The sequence below is a fragment of the Podarcis filfolensis genome (genome assembly GCF_964270895.1).
Source record: "Podarcis filfolensis genome assembly, chromosome: 5".
Lineage (NCBI taxonomy): Eukaryota > Metazoa > Chordata > Lepidosauria > Squamata > Lacertidae > Podarcis > Podarcis filfolensis.
In genome coordinates, this window is record NC_139608.1 from 25526296 (window position 1) to 25548404 (window position 22109).

The window sequence follows — 22109 nt, forward strand, 5'->3', positions numbered from 1 at the left end:
TAAAGAGCTTTCCATCAGTTTGATATATGATTTCTACTCCTGTGGGGATTTTCCCTTTGACAATGTGTAGGATCAGGGTGATGATCCTACTGTAGCTGCTGAGGTCCTCTCACAAATTCCACAAAAAACAAATTAGAGTTGAGCTTGCAGTATCTCCAAATCTGGAAGAGTTGTGTACAACTATTAACCAAATGAAAAACAACAAAGCCAGTGGACCTGGTCATCATGCAGTTAATCTCACAAGTAGTTTGCCACCCCCCCACTCCAGTCAACCCAGGCATTGGAGGTAAACTCTGTAGCAAAGGCTTGGATAAGTAAAATTTCTACAGTAGATGCAAGCAGTTTTTCAGGCCTGTGAACGAAAAAAGCATTGCATGTGCTTGAACATGTAACGCTACTATGACTTGGCCAAACAACAATACAAGAAGCTTTCCATTCCTTTCTGAACTGAAGGCTTAGGAAGATATAATTGAAATGTTGAGAGCATGAGTCAGTTTCCCTTGAATGGCAACGCACCAACTGGCTCCACTGGGAGCAGAATTAGAAGCTCAATATTTTTTAATTAATTATGCATGAGATAAAGATACAATTAGTCCCATTTCATTGCTATTGGCAGCTGGCCCCAGAATGTTTTTTAATAACATCAGGGCAAAGTAGGAAGTTTGAAACAGCCAGGCAGCTATTGTTGGAAATGAATCCCAGGTAGTCAGGTTATGGCTTAACAGTAGCTGTGCATTGTAATCAAAGATGCCTCTCTTTCTTTTTCCATGCTCATTGCCTATAGCGTACATCATGGGAAGGAAACCTGCACTTCATTATCTGTATCCGACAATCGTATAATTTAAGCTGACTGGGCTTTCTAAGTATGCCTTTCAGTTTAATTTGTATCAGATGAAGTCATTTACCAGTTGTGAGAACATCATGTTAGAATTTCCTGCAATTCTGAGAAATGCTTGCTTAAGTTAATCATAGAGGCAATCGGCCAGCCACTGTCCCCCACCCAGTAGCTTTTGTGCTATTCCCACCCCCCTCAACTCATGCAGAATTATTCGTGTAGCAAAATTAACAGAGATATGTTTATCAGTAGCTATTAGGCTACTTAGTTGGTTTAGAGAGAACCTCATAGGCATCTGTTTAGGATGCCTATGCTTACAAAAACAACAAAATGCAACAAAAACATTTTGTTGCCTGGGCTGAAGGACAAGAATGTCCCTCAATTCCACATATGAAGCAAATTGAACTGGCTTTTGAATTACCCTTCAGCACTGGCCACAGAACACTGTATTCCACTGCAGCTGGGTTCAGCAGACTAGGTTAGCGGGCACCAGCCAGGCCAACTAAGACTCACTCTGAATGAGTGTCTGGAGGCAGTTGGAGGATGGATGGTGGCTAACAGATTGAGGTTGAATCCTGACAAGACAGAAGTACAGTGGTACCTCTAATTAAGAACTTAATTCGTTCCGGAGGTCCATTCTTAACCTGAAACTGTTCTTAACTAGAGACGTGCTTTCGCTAATGGGACCTCTTGCTGCCACTGCACTGCCGGCACACAATTTCCGTTCTCATCCTGGGGCAAAGTTCTCAACTTGAGGTAACTCTTCCAGGATAGCAGAGTTTGCAACCTGAAGCGTTTGTAACCGGAGGCGTTTGTAGCTTGAGGTACCACTGTACTGTTTTGGGGGGACCAGGGGCAGGAGGACTCCCTGGTCCTGAATGGGGTAAGGTGTGCAGCCTGGGAGTCATTTTGGATTCACAGCTATCCATGGAGGTGCAGGTTAATTCTGTGTTCAGGGCAGCTGTCTAACAGCTCCATCTGGTATGCAGGCTGAGACCCTACCTGCCCACCGACTGTGTCACCAGAGTGGTGCATGCTTTATCTCCTGCTGGGACTACTTCAATATGCTCTATGTGGAGCTACCTTTGAAGGTGACCCGGAAACTACAACTAATCCAGAATGTGGCAGCTAGACTGGTGACTGGGAGTGGCTGCTGAGACCACATAACACAGGTCCTCAAAGACCTACATTGGCTCCCAGCATGTTTCCAAGCACAATTCAAAGTGTTGGTGCTGACCTTTAAAGCCCTAAATGGCCTCAGCCCAGTATACCTGAAGGAGCATCTTCACCCCCATCGTTCAGCCTGGACACTGAGGTCCAGCTCTGAGACCTTCTGACAGTTCCCTCATTGTGAGATGTGAGGTTACAGGGAACTAGGCAGAGGGCCTTCTCAGTAGTAGTGCCTGCCCTGTGGAATGCCCTTCCATCAGATGTCAAGGAAATAAACAACTATCTGACTTTTAGAAGACATCTGAAGGCAACCGTGTATCGGGAAGTTTTAAATGTCTAATGTTTTATAATTTTTTATGAGCTGTAGGCTGGGGAAATCTAGCTGGATGGGCAGGGTATAAAAAACAAAAGTATCATCATCTCATCATCATCATTATTACCACCATCCTCTAACACCTTGCCAGCAGCCGCAACCATCCAGCATCTTCCACCTGAGACAGCTCCCTCATTCTATGTAATGGCCAGGGCTAGTCAGGCTACCACATTCTGGGGACAATGACAAGGGAAGTACATAGCCTTACAGCCTTGTTTGTGTGCTTTAGTGATGCATTTCATTGGCCACAGTAGGCAATGCAGGACTGAATCTTTGGATCTTTAGTCTGCACAATTGAGCTTAAATGGCTTTACAAGCTATTCTCTATGGCTTGCATCCAATGGCTGAGCAAGTAGAAAGCAGTGTGTATAACCAATCTTTCCCCTTCCTCTTGGAGCTCCCTGCACCCATTCCAAACAGAGTAGTCTTGTGTCTCAGGGAGCTGCCGTGCAAAGGGGAAATTGCCCAAAATTGGGTGGAGAAATCTTGTACAGAACTGCACAGTTTATCGAGGAATTGATTAATTAAACCTCTCCTCTCTCACACAGGAGGGCAGGTCTTTTCTAAGATGACCGAGCAAGAGCAAGAGAGAGAGAGAACCAGAACATATGTGAGAAAATAAGAAGCCTTCAAACCAGGGATAAAACATGTAAGTAAAAAGAAAGCATTTCTGCACACCATCCAGTTAAACTATGGAATTCATTCCCATATGAAGAAGCAATGATAACCAAATTAGATGGTTTTAAGAGAGAATTAGACAAATTAATGGAAGATAAGGCTATAAATAAGGGACGCGGGTGGCGCTGTGGGTTAAACCACAGAGCCTAGGACTTGCTGATCAGAAGGTTGGCAGTTCAAATCCCCTTGACGGGGTGAGCTCCCGTTGCTCGGTCCCTGCTCCTGCCAACCTAGCAGTTCGAAAGCATTAAATGCAAGTCGATAAATAGGTACCGCTCCGGCGGGAAGGTAAATGGCATTTCCGTGCACTGTTCTAGTTCGCTAGAAGTGGCTTAGTCATGCTGGCCACTTGACCCGGAAGCTGTACGCCGGCTCCCTCAGCCAGTAAAGCAAGATGGGAACCACAACCCCAGAGTCGGTCACGACTGGACCAAATGGTCAGGGGTCCCTTTACCTTTACCTAAGGCTATAAATAGCTACAAGCCACAATGGTTATGCTCTACATTCACAGCTAGGGTGGTATGCTTCTGAATGCCCATTGCTGGCAATCACAAGTGGGGAGAATGCTGTGGCACTCTAGACCTGCTTTTGGACTTCACATAGGCATTTGGTTGGGAATGTCAGAACAGGATGCTGGGCTACGTGGGCTGTTGGCCTGAACCAGCAAGCTTTCCTTACTTCCTTATGTAGAACACTTCAATGGAAGGGATAAAATGCTGAGTGCTTTCTTTTTTACTTTACAACTTTTAAAGGGCCAAAATAATATGACTTGATGCCCTCTCAAAGTCCTCAGCAAGTATTATTTTCAAAGAATCATAGAAGAGTAGAGCTGGAAGGAACCCCTAGGGTCATTAGTTCAACCCCCTGAAGCAAGTGTAAACCAAAATGTGCTGGCCATTTTATACATTCTATTAAGATTTCCTGTTGTCTTTGTCCATGGAGCTTTCTTGGCAGGTATACTGGAGTGGCTTGCCGGTTCCTGCTTACTTTCTTGGGCTCCATGATCACTGCAGATGGTGACAGCAGTCACGAAATTAAAAAACGCCTGCTTCTTGGGAGAAAAGCAATGACAAAGCTAGACAGCATCTTAATAAGGAGAGACATCACCTTGCCAACCAAGATCCATATAGTTAAAGCTATGTTTTTCCCAGTAGTGATGTATAGAAATGAGAGGAGGACCATAAAGAAGGCTGATCGCCAAAGAATTGATGCTTTTGAATTCTGGTGCTGGAGGAGACTCTTGAGAGCCCCATGGACAGCAAGAAGATCAAACCTATCCATTCTGAAGGAAATCAGCCCTGAGTGCTCACTGGAAGGACAGATTGTGAAGCTGAGGCTCCAATACTTTGGCCACCTCATGAGAAGAGAAGACTCCCTGGAAAAGACCCTGATGTTGGGAAAGATGGAGGGCACAAGGAGAAGGGGACAACAGAGGACGAGATGGCTGGACAGTGTTCTCGAAGCTACCAACATGAGTTTGACCAGACTGTGGAAGACAGGCGTGCCTGGTGTGCTCTGGTCCATGGGGTCACAAGAGTTGGACACGACTAAATGACTATAAAACAACAACAACATTAAGATTTCCTAGTTATTTCTGCACTGATTTGAGGTCTTGCCTCCTTTTTTGGCTGCTACAGTAAATATGTTCATTATCTTAAAGCAAAAGACGTATGCATTGTTTGCTGTACCTATGTGCAAGTTTGGAGACCAACTGCAATCATGCTAACCCTGAAGGAATCCCCTTTGAGCTAAACAGAACTTACACCCTGGTAAGCATGCTTAGGAGTGCAGACTTAATTGATTAACAACCCAAGATGTATTTAACAGGGTAGTAGCCCTAATTACTGAGCATGCCTTGGGAACTTTAGGGTAAATAATAATTTACCGTAGAAATGAGCACCTTATCCCGTATAAACATTTCTCTTGACACATGGAAATAGGTGTAAGTGAGGCTTCCCTTCAAAAATTATTTAATGGATTGCAGAGAATGAGTTGGTTTTATGTTTGGCTATCCAGGATATGACAACAAATTCTCTCTTTCTCTCTATCTCTCTCTCTGGCTATTTGTCCAACTACAACATATGGGCTCAGTCAAGGAAACCAATGGCAAGGAAGAGACTTCAGTACTGTAGTGTGGGAAAAACTGCAACATACTAGGCTGAACCAGAAGTGGGAAAATGCATTAAATAAATAGTTTTTATAATTATGCTTTGTATTATACCAGCAGTTAGGTTCTATGAAGAGACATGAATTGGGCCTCTGTGTGCTAGATTCTACAGGCAAAATGCAATAGCTTTAGTTAAAGAATCTATTTAAAAGTTACCAAGAGTTCCCCATAGGCAAAGAATGTTTGGCTTCTATAAGATGCAACTAAAATACCCATCAATTGGAATATGTAAGGAGGTAGTCTATTTATATACCAATTCTTCTAGCTGCACTAGATACAGCCAGCCTTATTTGTTTTGCTCCTGGACCTCACCTCTGATTCCAGGTGATCCACCCTTCAGGCAGTATACAGAGCTTAGTTTCAGTGGTTCGTGTGTAGCATGTTCCCTCAAGCCACTCTTGAAAACAGCCCAGATAAGGGCGACAGAAACTGAGGTGGGTCCATGTCCATTGTTCAAATTCTTATCACTGAAATTTCACATTGACATGGTGGAATTGAATAGGAATATTACAAATGGCTGCTTGGTCTAGTTATGGGCAAACTGACCCTACTATAATTCATAATCTCCTTCCCAAATTACAAATCCAGTGCTATAAACTCAGCTGTAGGCTCTCTGTTGTTATGCGATTTCAGAGTATTGTCACATTTTTGTACCAAACATCTTGCAAGTGTGACATTCATACAAGGCAACAATGTTATGTGTCATAACACATCCAAATGACCAAAAGGACTAATGGTGGGTTATGTCTGGGTGGATGAGGAGCTGTGGAGGGACTGCTTAGAGGAGTAATGTTGCTAGAGGTCTTGTTTGCCAGGTGAAAATGATCAATAAACCATTAATAAACACAAGGGACTAAAGAAAGTATTGTTTTCTGATCATGTCCAGAAATTGCTTGCTGATGACAATTTCTGATGTTTTGACAACTGAAGCCAAACCTACTCCTAACACTGTACTGAGGCTCTCAATACTGGTGCAGAGGTTTGTAATGAGAGTGCCGAAAACACCTGTATTGGGAGCTCTTAATCTATTGAGAGCTCTTCACGGACAGTTCAACACTGAAGTTTACATATTATTTATCAGAAGCGTAATCATAATATATTATCAGCACAAATACTTGGGACTAGCAGTATTAAGGCAAACACACACAGGTATGTATTTTTTTTCAAGCAACATTCAGTCCATGCTGCCTTGCTTTGATTACACCGAAAAGTGGCTTAGCAAGAAGGAAGAACTTGAGGATTCTAGTGACACAACAGGTTTTTGCCTTTCCCATCCTCTCATCTTACCCACCTACTGCTCTCCTTTTTGTCACCATTTCTTCACCAATTTTCAGAAGAGTATGGGAGGGAATAGTGGCAGCCCTAATCCTTCTCACTTGACTTTTGTTTCCATTGGCCTTAATTAACCTCTCCCTGGGCTCATAAAATATGTGATGATAATGTTTTAAAAGAAAGTCCCTTATTTACACACCAGGCAGGGGTTGGTTTTCTTCTTCTGTTTTTGTAACTCCTCGAAACCTGTTTCTTACCACTTTGAATGCAATATTGTATGCACCGGTGGCCAGTCCTGGTAATTTATCCCATATCTCTATTTCCCCCTTGGGTGGAATTGAATTATTCTAATACCATGTAATTGTTTTTCATTTCCTGTGTCTTACTTTGTTGTTGCTGTTCTGGTGGTGGTTGCTCACAGATGTTTCAGCTTGTGAAAAGGAGAGGCCTTCTTCAGATGTGAAAGTTGTCGTAGCCACTCTGCACCGCTCAATACTTCATTAAGAAGTTGCAAAATGCAATTTGTTCCCTGCTTCTTTGGATCAGAAATATATGATGGAAAAAACACAGTTATTTCCAGTGCCCTTCTTCGATAATGAAAGTGTTCAGAGAACCAAATATTAAATCCTAACCATGATATCCAGTGTGATGAAGTGGTTGTTATCCAAAAGTGGAGAGACCCAGGTTCAAATCCTGACTAAGTCATAAACAGCTCTCACTGGGTAAACTTTGACCAGTCACTGCCTCTCAGCCTAATCTATCTCACAGAGTTTTTATGACTATGAATTAGGGGTGGTGCATGTATTTTACCTCAAGCTCCTTGGAAAAACAAAGACTCTCAGATGCCATTCAGGAAAGCTACCCACCACCCAGGTGAAGAGAGGGCTATCGATAATTGATATGCCAGAATATTTACCATTTGGTAAATGGTTGGTAGGGATGGGGCCGGGATTAGATTTTACTTTCATTTTAATGGGGGAGAGGGACATGCTTTGTATGTATAAAACCTTGAATTCAATACATTGAGTCCTAGGTTAAATAATTCAAAGTAGTACAACTAGGAAATCTTTCTGAGTCTTTGGAGAACTGGTCCCAGTTAGAATATACTGCAATGGGATTGGTGGACATATGGGCTGATTTGATATAAAGCAGCACTATAAATCCACAGAATGTCGCAGCATCCTGTGCACATCACCTTCAGGATTATGCCTGGACTCATTCCCAGGGCCGCCATTTGTGAAGCTCCTAAATGGGCCCTGAGAGAGAAACCAGCCCAGCCATTGCCTTCCTCCAGAGAAGAATCTGATGATGAACTGCAGCCTGCTATAGCGGCATCAGTGAAAGTCAGCGGCAAGGCTCCTTTCAATGATTCCAATAGCTCTGGATTGCAGAAGAAAATAGCTGTTTCAAACCATTGATGGTGGGTGGTCACCCACAGTAGTGCAGCTGCAACCTGTTGTGTGACCCAGCATTGGCGTAACTCAGAAGTCTCAAAGGGAAGCTTAGACACTTGCATTTTTAGATTGGTCTAATCTTTTGGAATGTAATAGAAGAAGTTTGTTTTTGAACCTACGAAAAAAATAGAGGAAAAAATAGGGAGATTTAACTTATTGCATGCTGTGTTCCTACTGTAAAGATAATATGCGGTACTTTTTTGTAACGACATTAACTCACTTCTAGCATTTTGTTAAATCCTTTCTCCTAATCTGGTTTTGCAATGATCAATGAATGTCTCTCTACAATCAAGCTATTCATATCCTCAAAGAATTCCAACATGTCAAACATGATCCTCGCCTTCCTGGAAAACTGATGAATGTCATTAATCAAGCTTTCATTTCCCAAATATTCCCACACTTGGCCCTGTGAAAATAGTACACAGAAATTTCTTTTCAGAGGTTGGCAGCGTTTTACTTTATTTTCCTGAATAACAAAAGTTTATTACAGGCATACAGGTTGTGGTTTTTTTTTGGACTTTTTCAATAACAAAGTTATGTTCCAGTCCTCAAGGATATCTTTTAAATTCAAGAAGCCCCAAAGAACCAACAACCACTTTATAAAACTTCCACTTCAAATTCATTTAGCACAGTGGGATGCCTGTTGTCTTAAGAGGACAATTTAGCAGTTTTTAAAACCCTTTAACAAATAACTGAAGGAGTACACAGGCACATTAAATTGTCCATTAATTAGTTATGAAAAAATAAAATGGATGAACCCCTTCAAGCTCTATGTAGCATTAAAAACACACAAAACCCCAGCAACTTCACAGGTTACGATATATGTCCATATAAGGCCCTTTGCACCAATATACCTATGCCTAGTCTGCAGCTAAGAATAGCAAGTAAATATAACGCAATGCCAGATTTTTAAGAATGTCAAAGATATGATAGACACTTCAGAGTTTGAGCCAGGGTTTTGGAACACAGTGTTAAGGCCCATGTGTATTAACTTTATAAAAAGATCTTCTGTCAAATTAGATGTGAGGCAATAGAAGCAATATTGGGGTAGGTAGGTGGATATATTTATTCTAGCTTTCAAGACATAGGATGATGTTTAACCTGTGGGCGGAGAGAAACACCGTATTTTTTGCACCATAACACTCACTTTTTTTCCTCCTAGAAAGTAAGGGGAAATGTCTGTGCGTGTTATGGAGGGAATGCCTATGGGTGGCGGGGGAATCTGCTGCAGTCGTGAGCAGAGGATCCATGGTTCCCCTTCCTTCCCTCCTCCGTGGCTCGCTTTGAAACAGCAAAGCGGGAGAAGAGCCGCTAAGTGGGGAGGAGAGAGGGACAGAGAGCCTGCTTCTTTAAAGGAGCAAAGTGGGAGAGGAGAGTGTAAGCGGCTCCTGTCCGGTTGGTTCCTTTAAAGCAAGCAGGCTCTCTGTCCCTCTCTCCTCCCCACTCAGCTCGCTACATTGCAGCAAAGTTTTTCAGCTCACTAAGCCGGGGATGAGCAGGAAGGAGGGAGAAAAGCAGAGCCTGCTTGTTTTAAAGGAGCAAAGTGGGAGAGGAGAGGAGCCTTCTCCCCTTATACCCCCTCCTGCATTATTAGCAGCATCCTTCTCCACCCACCCCACACATGTTCCTTGTCCCTTGAGTGCTTTTCCTTCCCTCCCCACTTAAAACGTGGTTACAAAGCACGGGTCCACATGGATCCTCAGGATTTTTGCACTAGGTCACCCCAAATTCACCATCAGATCACATAGCATGCCCATGGATCTTGCATCAAAAAAATCACTCACCCACTGTTGCCTAGGGCCGCAGTGGTGCAAAAATGTGGTTACGAAGCATGGATCCACATGGATCCTCAGGATTCTTGCATTGGGCTACTCCAAACTCACTGTCAGATCACATGTCTGTGGCCACAGCATGAACCACAAAAATCATACATCCACTGTTTCGTTTAGAATATTTTTTTTCTTGTTTTCCTCCTCTAAAAACTATGTGCGTGTTATGGTCGGGTGCGTGTTATAGAGCGAAAAATAAGGTACTATACATGTATGGAAAATGTGTAACATATATGGAAGATACTGGGGGTATCTTCCATTAATGTTACACAATCCAATCCAGAGTCACTCTAGCAGGGAGGAAGGTGAGAGACACATTTTTGCTTCCCCAGAGTGAGATCAAATCATAGAATCATAGAATCATAGAGTTGGAAGAGACCACAAGGGCCATCGAGTCCAACCCCCTGCCAAGCAGGAAACACCATCAGAGCACTCCTGACATATGGTTGTCAAGCCTCTGCTTAAAGACCTCCAAAGAAGGAGACTCCACCACACTCCTTGGCAGCAAATTCCACTGTCGAACAGCTCATTACTGTCAGGAAGTTCTTCCTAATGTTTAGGTGGAATCTTCTTTCTTGTAGTTTGCATCCATTGCTCCGTGTCTGCTTCTCTGGAGCAGCAGAAAACAACCTTTCTCCCTCCTCTATGTGACATCCTTTTATATATTTGAACATGGCTATCATATCACCCCTTAACCTCCTCTTCTCCAGGCTAAACATGCCCAGCTCCCTTAGCCGTTCCTCATAAGGCATCGTTTCCAGGCCTTTGACCATTTTGGTTGCCCTCCTCTGGACACGTTCCAGTTTGTCAGTGTCCTTCTTGAACTGTGGTGCCCAGAACTGGACACAGTACTCCAGGTGAGGTCTGACCAGAGCAGAATACAGTGGCACTATTACTTCCCTTGATCTAGATGCTATACTCCTAGATGCTATACTCCTATACTAGATGCTATACTCCTATCCCAATGGTCTTCCTCAATGATCCCAATGGGAAGGAAAATAATTATGGTAGCTCACCCTCCCCTCCCCCCAATTTAGGGGACATGTTGGAGGAACAGGAAATTGACCAGTGGCATACACTTAGAAGACTTCATTTTCCTCCTCTCCATCAACAGAGCACCAAGGTGGAGAAGGGATCATCATGGTCGTTTTTCAGCTGCGAGGAGGATGCCATGGCTGGTAGGGCTCCTGCTCCAGCCCTGGATCTTCATCTCCACTAATGTAAGGGGAGATCCATGCTCTCCTTTAGCCCTTGGGATACTCTTCCAGGATCCATAGGATTGAAGCCTAAATATTTCACAAATATTGCTACTGCTAAAGAGCAGTTGATAGATAATATATGCAATAAACCAACCCTCATGTGTTTATTCTAGATAAAGGTAAAGGTACCCCTGATTGTTAGGTCCAGTCGTGGACAACTCTGGGGTTGTGTGCTCATCTCGCTCTATAGGCTGAGGGAGCCAGCGTTTGTCCACAGACAGCTTCTGGGTCATGTGGCCAGCATGACTAATCCACTTCTGGCGAACCAGAGCAGCGCACGGAAACGCCATTTACCTTCCCGGCAGAGCGGTACCTATTTATCTACTTGCACTTTGGCATGCTTTCAAACTGCTAGGTTGGCAGGAGCAGGGACCGAGCAACAGGAGCTCACCCCATCACAGGGATTTGAACCACCGACCTTCTGATCAACAAGCCCTAGGCTCTGTGGTTTAACCCACAGTGCCACCCAAGTTTCTGTGTATATTCTACATAAGTACAATTACAGCAATAGTTATTTTAAGTTGCCTGATAGTTTTAACAGCACAATCCTAAAATGGTGTGTGCAAGTGAAATCTGAAGGCTGTAATATCACCTTATCTAATGCCCTACTGGCATGAGCTGACAGGCAGGAAGTGATGATGCAGAACTGATCTGCATTCCAATGTCCCTTCTTTAGTTTTAAAATGTTTCTGTGTTCCCTTCCAATTGGGAACAAGGAGGGCTCACACCTGAGTCATCAGTGATTACTGGACAACACCACTGGTACCAAATGGTCAGCCAGGTTGTTGAGGCAAGTACCTGTATGCACACATATTACACCTGTGCTGAGGAAACTGCCCTCTCTGTCAATATATAAAGCCGTATAAACAACGAGATCAGATCAACCAAAAGACCACCTGCCCCAGTACACACCTGTAGGATCGCTTAGCTTGTGTGGGAAAATGTTACTCAGGACATTGCACTCAACATGAAACTATATTTGTAGTGACCCATCAAAATGTCTTAAGACTTGCTAAAATATGGTGTCTTCCACTGCTACACCATCACAAAATGTGGTCTTATTTTGATAGTATGAAATCTTATTGCTAAAGTTTTGTATCAGGGTATTCTTTTAAAAGGTTTTGCTGTGCTACGTGCAGAGAATGGAATGCAGAACTGATGATTGGATAGTTATCAGGAGGTAAGTTGTCTTCAGTTGTCTTCCAGTAACAAAGTAGTGCTTCTGAGGTTAAAAAAAAAAGACTTTAAAATGGTTTGAAAGATATCCTAAGCAATGCTGAAATCATCACCTAATCCAATGCATTCATATGGAAACAGACAGCTTCATGGTAGATTGAAGAGAATGACCTCAGCGGCTATAAATCAAAACTCAAGGCTGAGTTATGGCAACAAGGAAGCTGCAAAAACATCACTGTTCACCTGCTATACCTCAGCAAATATCTGGCAAAGATCGGGGGATATTAGCCTTGTTAAGCTTGTAGAGGATCATTTGTTTTCCTGATGCCTGGGTTGAAAGGAGAGTTGCTCAAGCAAGACAAATACATTTGATAGCCACCTGTTGTGAGAGAAGCCAAACACATCTTTAAAACATTTGAGGCAAGGGCCCTATTATTTTGCTGTTACCTCTGATGGCATGTGATGATTTAGGGTGCTTTTGCATTGTAACCTCTCAGCGCCTTGGCATGCAACCTGGTAAAATGAGAAGGCTTCATAGTGGCAACCATTTTCCTGGTACTGCACATGGAATCCCAAGCCAGTGAACCCATCCCTAGTGCAGAAGTACAAAAAAAGAAATGGGTCTTCTTTAATGAGCAATGGACTTGTAGGAGTTGCATGTTATCTTCCTCCAGGCATGTACTGTACCATTCAAAGGGCAGGTGTTGACAAAAGCAGGTCTCATGGTGTCATTCAGCATTTTTGACAAATTAACATTGCCCGTTGCTGCTTTGTAGCAATGCTGGCACAGCTTAGATCCACAAGCAGCAGTTCTTCTCCAACCTGGTGCCCTCCAGATATTTTTGACTACAGCTCTCCACATCCTTAACTATTGGCCATCCTGGTAGGAACTTGGAGCCCTACAAATTAGTCTCACTAATATTGAATCGTGGTTTATTTATATAGGATCCCATGAGTTATAACATCATCAGCAACATCTGATGTGGTATGGCAGCACCCTCCTGACACTGGTGTTGCTGAAGTTTACCTGGACAGATCTGGGTCAGGTCGGGGGTGCGTGTGCCGAAGGACTGGCACTCCCATGTGTCTGCACACATTTTACCTCCCTGCCACCTGGCCCCAGCCCTGCTTAAGTAAGCTGTGGTGTTGGTTCCACTGTACACATAATTTCAGGCACATGCCAATACAGCAAGAATATAGAACTTATTGTCAAGTAAGTTCCTAGCCTCCTTAATCTTTCATAAACCTGCCTCCTATTCCAAATCCCAGTCAGTTTCCAAGCTTCTGAAGACAGTTGAGTAGATTGCATGTAGGGACTCGTTTAGACTTAAATATGTATAATATTATGTGTTGATTAAGTGCTTTCTTTGGGTAAGTACCGCAAACACAATGACACTTACTATTGGTACTACTGTCATTACTGCTGTTGATGTTAATTACTCAAAGGTCTCCAAGTAACTTATAGCACTGTTAGAAACACAAATTCTATACTATTACATAACAACCACTCTGCTATAACATAAAACAGAACAACAAAAGTAGTTGTGCATAGGACTGGTCTTTAATGCTGAAGGAAAGTCCTAATAAACAAAAAGGGACTTGGTGCCAAATAGATTGCACAGTAAATCTTAGTAATTTTTACTTGCCTACATTTTTTTGCCCTAGTTTAAGGTCTATTTGGAACTGAATATATATTAACAAATATGCATAGTTTTTGAAACTTATCAGGATATTTGTGAATTACTTAGGTCTAATCAATTATATATTTTTCACACAGGGAATTGTTAAAAATAGTAAGACTATAAGCCCATAGGTATTAAGTAAGTGCTTCTGTCATGTTAGAACAGTTGTAGTTAATATAGCCATAATCCCAACCACAGAAGCCTCTTAGGACATTTCTCACTTGGATTGCTTTGCTTTGTGGGTTTTAAAGATTCAAGCATTGGTTTGAAGCATTCAGAACTAATGTTAAAACAATGCTGTGAAATACTGCATCAAATATTTAGGTCTGAATGACTAATGTTACATGGTGTTATGTGTACTTTTATTTTTAGATGAAAATGAACACGACAGCTATGTCCATGTAGATCAAACAGATGTGCTGCCAAATAACTGTGGATTGTTATTTTTAAAACATTTTTTTTAAAAAAATCAAAAACCATTTATATCCCAATTACATTTACATTCCCAATTAAATATCCAAGGCTCCTCACATGTAGGGATAAAGGTAAAGGTAAAGGTACCCCTGCCCGTACGGGCCAGTCTTGCCAGACTCTAGGGTTGTGCGCTCATCTCACTCTATAGGCCGGGAGCCAGCGCTGTCTGCAGATACTTCCGGGTCACGTGGCCAGCGTGACAAGCTGCATCTGGCGAGCCAGCGCAGCACACGGAACGCCGTTTACCTTCCCGCTGGTAAGCGGTCCCTATTTATCTACTTGCACCCGAAGGTGCTTTTGAACTGCTAGGTTGGCAGGCGCTGGGACCGAACGACGGGAGCGCACCCCGTCGTGGGGATTCGAACCGCCGACCTTTCGATCGGCAAGTCCTAGGCGCTGAGGCTTTAACCCACAGCGCCACCTGTGTCCCCACATGTAGGGATAGAGGAAGGATATTCAATTGAGTTCATATTTTAAGATGAACCTACTTAATTTGCACTTTCTGAAACAATACATGAACCAAAACGCAACCCAAATTTGCCATGCATTTCTCCAGCCATGTAATATATACATAGTGGTATAATGTGCACAGGAATACAAATACGAAAATAGCATACAAAAGGTGCATTATATTAGAACAAGGAAAAATGTGTATATTAGGCAAAATTGCATATACACATGCATATATTCAGAGAAATCTGCACTGGAAATTGGTATGGCACTAACTGAATATAAGACTGGAAAAATGGGAAACAGAGAGAAACTGGAATTGTCAGATTTCCCCATCCCTACTCAGAACAGAGTGTTAAAAAATTACAGTAAATGGCAATTCAGTAATCATATTTACTAATAGTGAACTTAGTTGTCCAAGTGCCCATCCTTATGTGGGAACTTATGAGGTTCCTTATGGAGGAGCCTCAAGGACTGTCAAAGTACAAAAGCACTTGAGGGAGGGGGATCCCAAGGTGCTTGTGGTGGACCCAAAACAGCCCAATGAGGACCAGGCATGCTTAGTGGATGTGGAATGCTGGCTGGCTGACTTTTGTAGGGGAAGGGACAACCAGGGATGAGGGGAAATTGAATGAACGTGAACATGAGCATTCCACATGGCAACATTTTGTTGCATGTACTACTTATGGGGAATAATAACTTTAAAAAGTAAGAAAACAACAGCAGGGAAATTAGCATCAAACTAAGGATTCACATGCCAGGAGGTAGGCCAAATGTTTGTCTAAAAAGAAAGGTCCAGTATTCACATATGAGCAGAAGGCTATCCGAGAGGGAGCAAGGTGGACCTCCCTAGGTCAGGAGTTCCAGAACCTAGATATAGCCACAGATAAGATCTTCTCCCACAGCTTAATGAAACATATCAAGCGTGGGCGGACTGCTCAAGATGGCGAGTGTAGAAGTTTTTACTAGACCCGCAGTTTCATATGGAGGAAGCTTCCTTGGTCCCAAGGAGTGCTGGATTTATGTATAAGCTAAACAAGCTATACCTTAGGGGCCCACTCTCTTGGCCCCCTCCCAAAATATACTCTTCTTAACTATATTTCACAATTAATATACTTATTCTTAATTGTATTTCAGTTCCACAATTACTTTGATAAAATACATATTTTGTTATGTGCAAATGGCTTTAGATACCTATTAGGTCCATAAATTACTATATAGCATATATTCAACACAAAAAACAGCAGCAATTTGTTGTTGACAAAGGACAGCTGGACATATAAAGGGCCCCATTACCTTCAGTAGCTTAGGGCATCATCAAACCTAAATCTGGCCCTGGTCCCAAGTTACCTAGGGCTTGGAAACACACTTTTGAATTAGACCTGGAAACCAATCAGAAGTCAAGGTACCTAGTGTAGCAGGGGAACCACATGTTATCAACTCTCCTGACTCTGGGGTCCCACAGTGCTATGAAGAGAACTCGGGTGAGCACAAGATTCAGGGCACTGTTACCAGGGGGTAAACTTTAGTAGCATCTCCTGTGCTATTCTGGCCGGATGATATGACTCCAGATGATCTGATATGATTCTTGGACTTGTAGTTCCCCTCCCTCCAATAAACATTATGGGAACTTGATTAGGGCAGACATTGAGAGTGGAATTTAATGTCGCCCTATGACAAATCTTCCATATGCACAAGCATTTCAGCTTGGCAGATTGAACAATCCCCTCCTTTCTACAACATGTTGTTCTGGGGGTTCTCCTTACACAAACACCCAGCCAGCTTCAGGGTATGTGGAGGCCACAGGGGGAAGGAGAGAGAAGGAAAGCCCCATTGTGCAAGTGGAAGCCCTTGTGAAATACTCATCCGTGCAAGGAATATTCTTCATAGCCACACTATGTCCTTCATAGAAACACTGTGAAAATCACAAGCAAAATACGTAGTCATGGCCACCAGCCCAGGCAGCTTTAAAAGGGAATTAGACCAATTTATTCAGAGTAAGGCTATCAGTGACTACCAGTCATAATGGCTAGAATCTGTCCAGTATTAGAGCCAGCTATGACCAGCTGGGTTTGCCCCCAATTTTAACTAATAAAAAACTGTGTCTTCTCTATATCTGAAGCTTGGAAATTTGATTGGGGCAGGTACTCAGTGTTCCAGGTTGGGAGATTCAGGACCAAAGGAGCCAACTCCTAGGGGTCGTGGGGGCTTCAGCCCCCACAATGAAATATTTGAGGGAGCCGAGCCACCACAAAGATGATAGGCATTCCCATTCAGATGGTGTGTGTGCACTGCGTCATGTGATTGATTCTGCGGGGCTGGGCTTACCGGGCCCCCACAATATTTTATTTAATTTTGCATCCCTGTTCAGGACAGTTAAAAGGAAGTATTCCTTCACATGCCTCAGAACAGAATCATGAGCAGGATAGTGTAGCCATCTGGCTGTCCACAGTGAGAATTAAATGTTGCACAAAGTAAGCCTTTGCTCTGATCCAGCAGTCCTTTTCTTATGTTCAGTACCGTCAACACCCAAGGTCCAATTCAACCCTATTTAAGGTGAAGAGAAGTTTTGGCTTAAAATGTCATTGCAACAAAAACTAATGTGTGTTTTTTGACAAGCGTTAGACTCTATCCCCGCCCCCCACTGGAACACTAGACATCAATTAAGTGTGAGGGAGATTTCAGCAGCATCTGGAAGCTACTGCTTGTATTAAAGAATAAACCTTTCAGAGATATTATTCTCTTTCATGCTTCATAGTACAGGGATAAAATTATTATTTATAAAAAGAGGAAATGTAGATACCTTTGAATTGACAAGATGCCTGGCAGTAGTATAGAAAAGCACATGACATAAAAAAGGTTTTCTTTTAATGTTTCATACTTTGAACCTCATGAAGAAGGTCATAGAGCTTTAATGGTGGTAAATTTGACTAGGTCTTTAATTTGAGCAAATTATTGTACAATATATATAAAAAGGAACGTCTATACAATTAAAAAAAATTCCCAGGACCATGCAGGCAATCATCTTCTGAAGATCCAAGCAGGTCATTAAGGGCTTCTAGCAAATATCCCCAAAATGTAATTTTTCAGAAAAATAAATCTAGTCCAAAAAAGTTACCTCCCTAGATAAAGTCCTGACATCCTATCAACCCACTGGGATGTACTGTGGGATGGGTGAGGTGGCAGCAAGATCAGTATGTTGTAAATGTACCAGCTGGAGCCCTGTATTTTGCTTTTCAGCCCCATCATGCCCAGCTTTGTCCTCTAACAAGCCTTCCAAATATTCTGAACAGCATCATGACTCCAGTGTCTGATTCACATATGCCATCCTTGGATTCAGAGTAGAAATTGCCTTCAGAGACAGCCCTGGATTTCTATACAATCCCAGAAGTACTGGAGAGGAGCCTGTTGTGTTAGCATCTCTCCAAACTGAGAAGGTCATGTTGTCCTCTTCTGACTCTGAGGATTCCAATCCAGTAGCCCTAGATGAACCACAGTCTTCCCTACCCTGTTATAGCAGGCTATGCTGCTCTCATCACCCAGATGAAGCTACAGCCTTCTTTAAGGTTCAGAAAGGGATTGTCTGGTGCTGAAGCAATATTTGAGCTCTGCTCTTGTGAAGTCTCTAACTTGAGCTCCACACCTTGCTGTTCAGGGTGGTTTCTGAATCTTTACCTTTTGCCTCGAACCGAGAGTCAGCTCTAAATTGTCTCACCTTGCTCTGGTTTGCCAGAACCATCACAATAACTTCAAAATCTTGCTTGAGCTGGAACTCCCATCCTGCTGAGGCCAGAACCAAACAAGCACATATGACTTGGGAGCACACAAATGAAATACTTCAGTGGATGGGATACAGCTTTTTTCAATTAACTGGGCTTCTGTTTGTAACCAAGTCCTCTATCGCTCCTCCACCTAAAATAAATATGTACTCCACCTAAAATAAATATGCCATAGACATAAACACCTTCTGAACGAGGATGCTCTGTTCCAACAGTTATTGTGCCATGATCACAAAAATGAGACAGAATATATTTATGTGCTATGTATTTGTGTGCTGTGTGTCTCTTTTCAAGTGAATCCCCACCCCCAATATATAAAAGTTTCATGTGTTGTACCTTTTTATAAGAGGCTGATCAAAGCAGTGAGTGTAATTTGCTTTACAAAGAGTTTGCATTAGCTGTACATGGACCTATTTCTGCATTATGGTTTGTTTGTAGATATATTTTTGCATTGTTGTTAATTATTAAAGATAAAGTAATTGAATGTTTGTATCTAATATCAAAGGCACTATGTGGAAAAATGTGTTGAATGTTCTAATATTTTAGGCAGAGAACAAAAAGAAAGTTTGTACTGCTATGTGGAGAGACAAGGTACATAATGTTTAAAATATACACTTTAAAATGTTTGCTTAGCAGAGGACAAACAAACATAATTCATTTAAATTACTTTGACCTAGTTAGCCACAAAATATAATTTCCAGCTGTAGTTAATAAAGGTTAGAACTACTGAGGGATTTTATTTCTACACCAACGTATAACCCTTGTGGATTCCATGATAGACAATAGAAACACAACTTACAGGTACATTCTACCAGTTCAGCATATAGAGAACAACTTGAGCAATATTTATCCTACTAGTTCCTCACCTCAGTGTCCCAGATGACCTTGACATTGTTGCACACAACATTTACAATGCCGACATATGATTTAATCAGTCACTGCATGACAAACACTTTAAAAAATACCAATCTGATCTCATTATGCTTCAGAAACGTTAAATTTAAAGCACCATCTATGGATTCCTCATAAAGTAACAAAACTTTTATTTGAGAGCTTAGTATGTAATTTTGTTTGTGTGGCAACTTCAAAAGAAGCCTGGATTATATGCATTAAAAACTAACCTCTCTCTATTCAGGCCGAAATGCTTTCACTTGAAAAATCAGTTATATATTTGTTACTTTAGATTTTATTTGAGAACTTTTCTAAAATTCCAGAACAAATTGAAGCATATTATAATGTGCTTTCAAGTACTTGTAAAATGATGGCTTTGGCCAGGTCCTTTCTAGACAATTGTTTTATAGCTCAATGAAAAAAAAATTACGTTATATTTTTATTTCACCAAATGAGCTCAAGGTTGCTTACATGTTTCCCTTCATAGGTGCCAACTCCCTAGGGCCCTGAGTGCCCACAAAATTCCCCATGAAGGGCCAGGCACTCACAGAGCAATGCACACTGCATGGCACTCATGGCCCCAGGCACTTGCGATCATGGGGCCAAGCACATCTTCCCTCAAGACAGGACTTGCTGGGGTTTAACAGCTTCCACTGCTTCTAAAATCCAAACTGGTAAAAGGGTCAGTTAAGAAAAACAGCGATCAAAATACTGTGTTCATGTTAAAGCCAAACTAGACCATACATGAAATGTATGACTGCAAGTCATGTATCTCTGCTTCCATTTTTAAAAACAAAAATAGGGGGTTGTGAGGATAATCAGGTTTGGGGCTGCAACTTTTTCAACTCTGATGCTATCTGTAAGAATACATTGTTGCCAGGTGAAGACAGTCTTTCCTGCCCTGCCCTGGCTTTTAAAACCATTGCAACTATTTTATATTGACTGGCTGTTTTAATATTTGATACATCCATTAATGATGGCTTTGTTGAGTTTCACTTTGTTTCTTTCTTTTAATGCTATTTTGTGAAATGTTCTGAGCAGCAAGCAGCAAATTGAAGGTTGATACAGACACCTTATAAAGAAGTATGTAAATTAAAAGTAAAGCAGGCACACAGATAGCTGTGACTAACAATGGAATCCAAATCATGTCTACACAGTAATAAGCCCCACTGAGTCTGGTGGGATGAACTTCTAGGTAAGGGAGTGTAAGATTGCACCCTTAAGCTTTCTTCTGCTGAACTACCTTCCTGCCAGGCCTGAGTGGCAGGGACCACCTGTAAGTGTGAGAGTCTTCTAATCTGAGCAGTGTTTGACCTTTCTGCAAAATCTGCCAACAAGCATGTTAAACGTTATGATCCCTCCTGCTCCTAGTGATTTGGACATCTGCCTCTTAGGAACAAGTCTAAAACCACCAACTCATTTTACACAGACCTCCACACACCTGTTAAACAGTAATAACTTAAATTTACCATCCACCTAAAGACCTAAGCCGGATGCCAAGCAATGACCTAAAGGAGAAAGGCTTCAGATCTTGTTACCAATCCCTTGAGCCATCAGTTCCTCCTCGGTGGTTTCCTTGCTTCCCTGGAGAAATGCACATGTGCTAAATAAAGAAATCATGAAGTGTGAATCTGTTTAAATGCTTACATTTTGGAAAATATGTGCCAATGTTAAGATTCTTTTTTTAAAATAAATAAATAAATCTACATATTTAATTACATATGCATTTCCCACTATTAAAAATCAGATTGAGGTATTTATCAGAATTTAGAATTTCAAATCTATAATATTGTGTCCACGGTACTATTGACATGACAGTAATTTGTGTGAGGTGATATTGTATTTGGCCAAGCAGGGAGTATTTCAGTCAGAAACAGGCAGGGAGGGAAAACACACACACACAAAGGAGTAAAATGTGCAGCCATTTCCATTTTTGAAAGTTCTAACCACTGAAAGGATGGGAGAATAAATCAAGGTCTCTTTTCCCTTCTCTCCTTCAAACAGGCCATCATCACTCCCAGCAGAAAACAGAGGAGCCTTTACTCCATGACTAGGCAATGTGGTGTCCTCCATAAATTGTTGGATTCCAGCTTCCAACCAGCACGCCCAGTGGTCAGCGTGATGGGTGCTGTAACAAAACCAGAGGGGTGCTATTTTGACTTCTAGCGACATACAGCAACACGTGTGCGCAATACTTGACAAAAGCAAGCTCACACTTTTCCTTGAGTTTGCATACATTCTTAAGGTACATATGTAAGAGGCTTGTTTAGAATCATATTTTAGGAATGATTCATGTTCTTATGTAGCTGCGTTGTTTTGTACTTTCTGCATGTTCCATGATCATATTATAAAGCAGTTGTGCCCTATGTTATAAATCAAGCACTGTTATTTTTGTTTTCAATGTGTTTCCTATCAATAAAGAAATCAGTGTGATGTAAACAAATATTTATTCTGAAATTGTGGCCCAGAGAAAAAAGATGGAGAACCACAGGTCTAAGGGATGAAAGGGAGGAGGTAATTGCGGAGAACACACAGTTATTTCACTGCACCTGAATGCAACACAATAATGATAAATGTTTTGGGGTTTAAAAGTCTTTGGTGGACATTCCTTTCTTTCCAA

At 41.9% G+C, this 22109-nt stretch overlaps 1 protein-coding gene across 8 annotated transcripts in view; it reads left to right on the top strand.

Moving 5' to 3' along the window:
- Positions 1-21868, top strand: part of LOC310762459 (uncharacterized protein) — a 245049-nt gene extending 223181 nt beyond the window's left edge. For 7 of the 8 annotated variants that reach the window (XR_014547975.1, XR_014547976.1, XR_014547978.1 and 4 more), the window contains 2 exons: positions 2927-3027; positions 3999-4162. Coding sequence is in view for 1 of the 8 variants with exons in the window: in XM_083613612.1 (XP_083469738.1) it covers positions 21494-21655 (162 nt within the window). In the remaining 7 variants the exon portion in view is untranslated. Of the gene's footprint in view, positions 1-2926; positions 3028-3998; positions 4163-21493 lie in introns of those variants that run through there. The other variant, XM_083613612.1, reaches the window with a different exon arrangement.
- Positions 21869-22109: the final 241 nt, after the last annotated feature.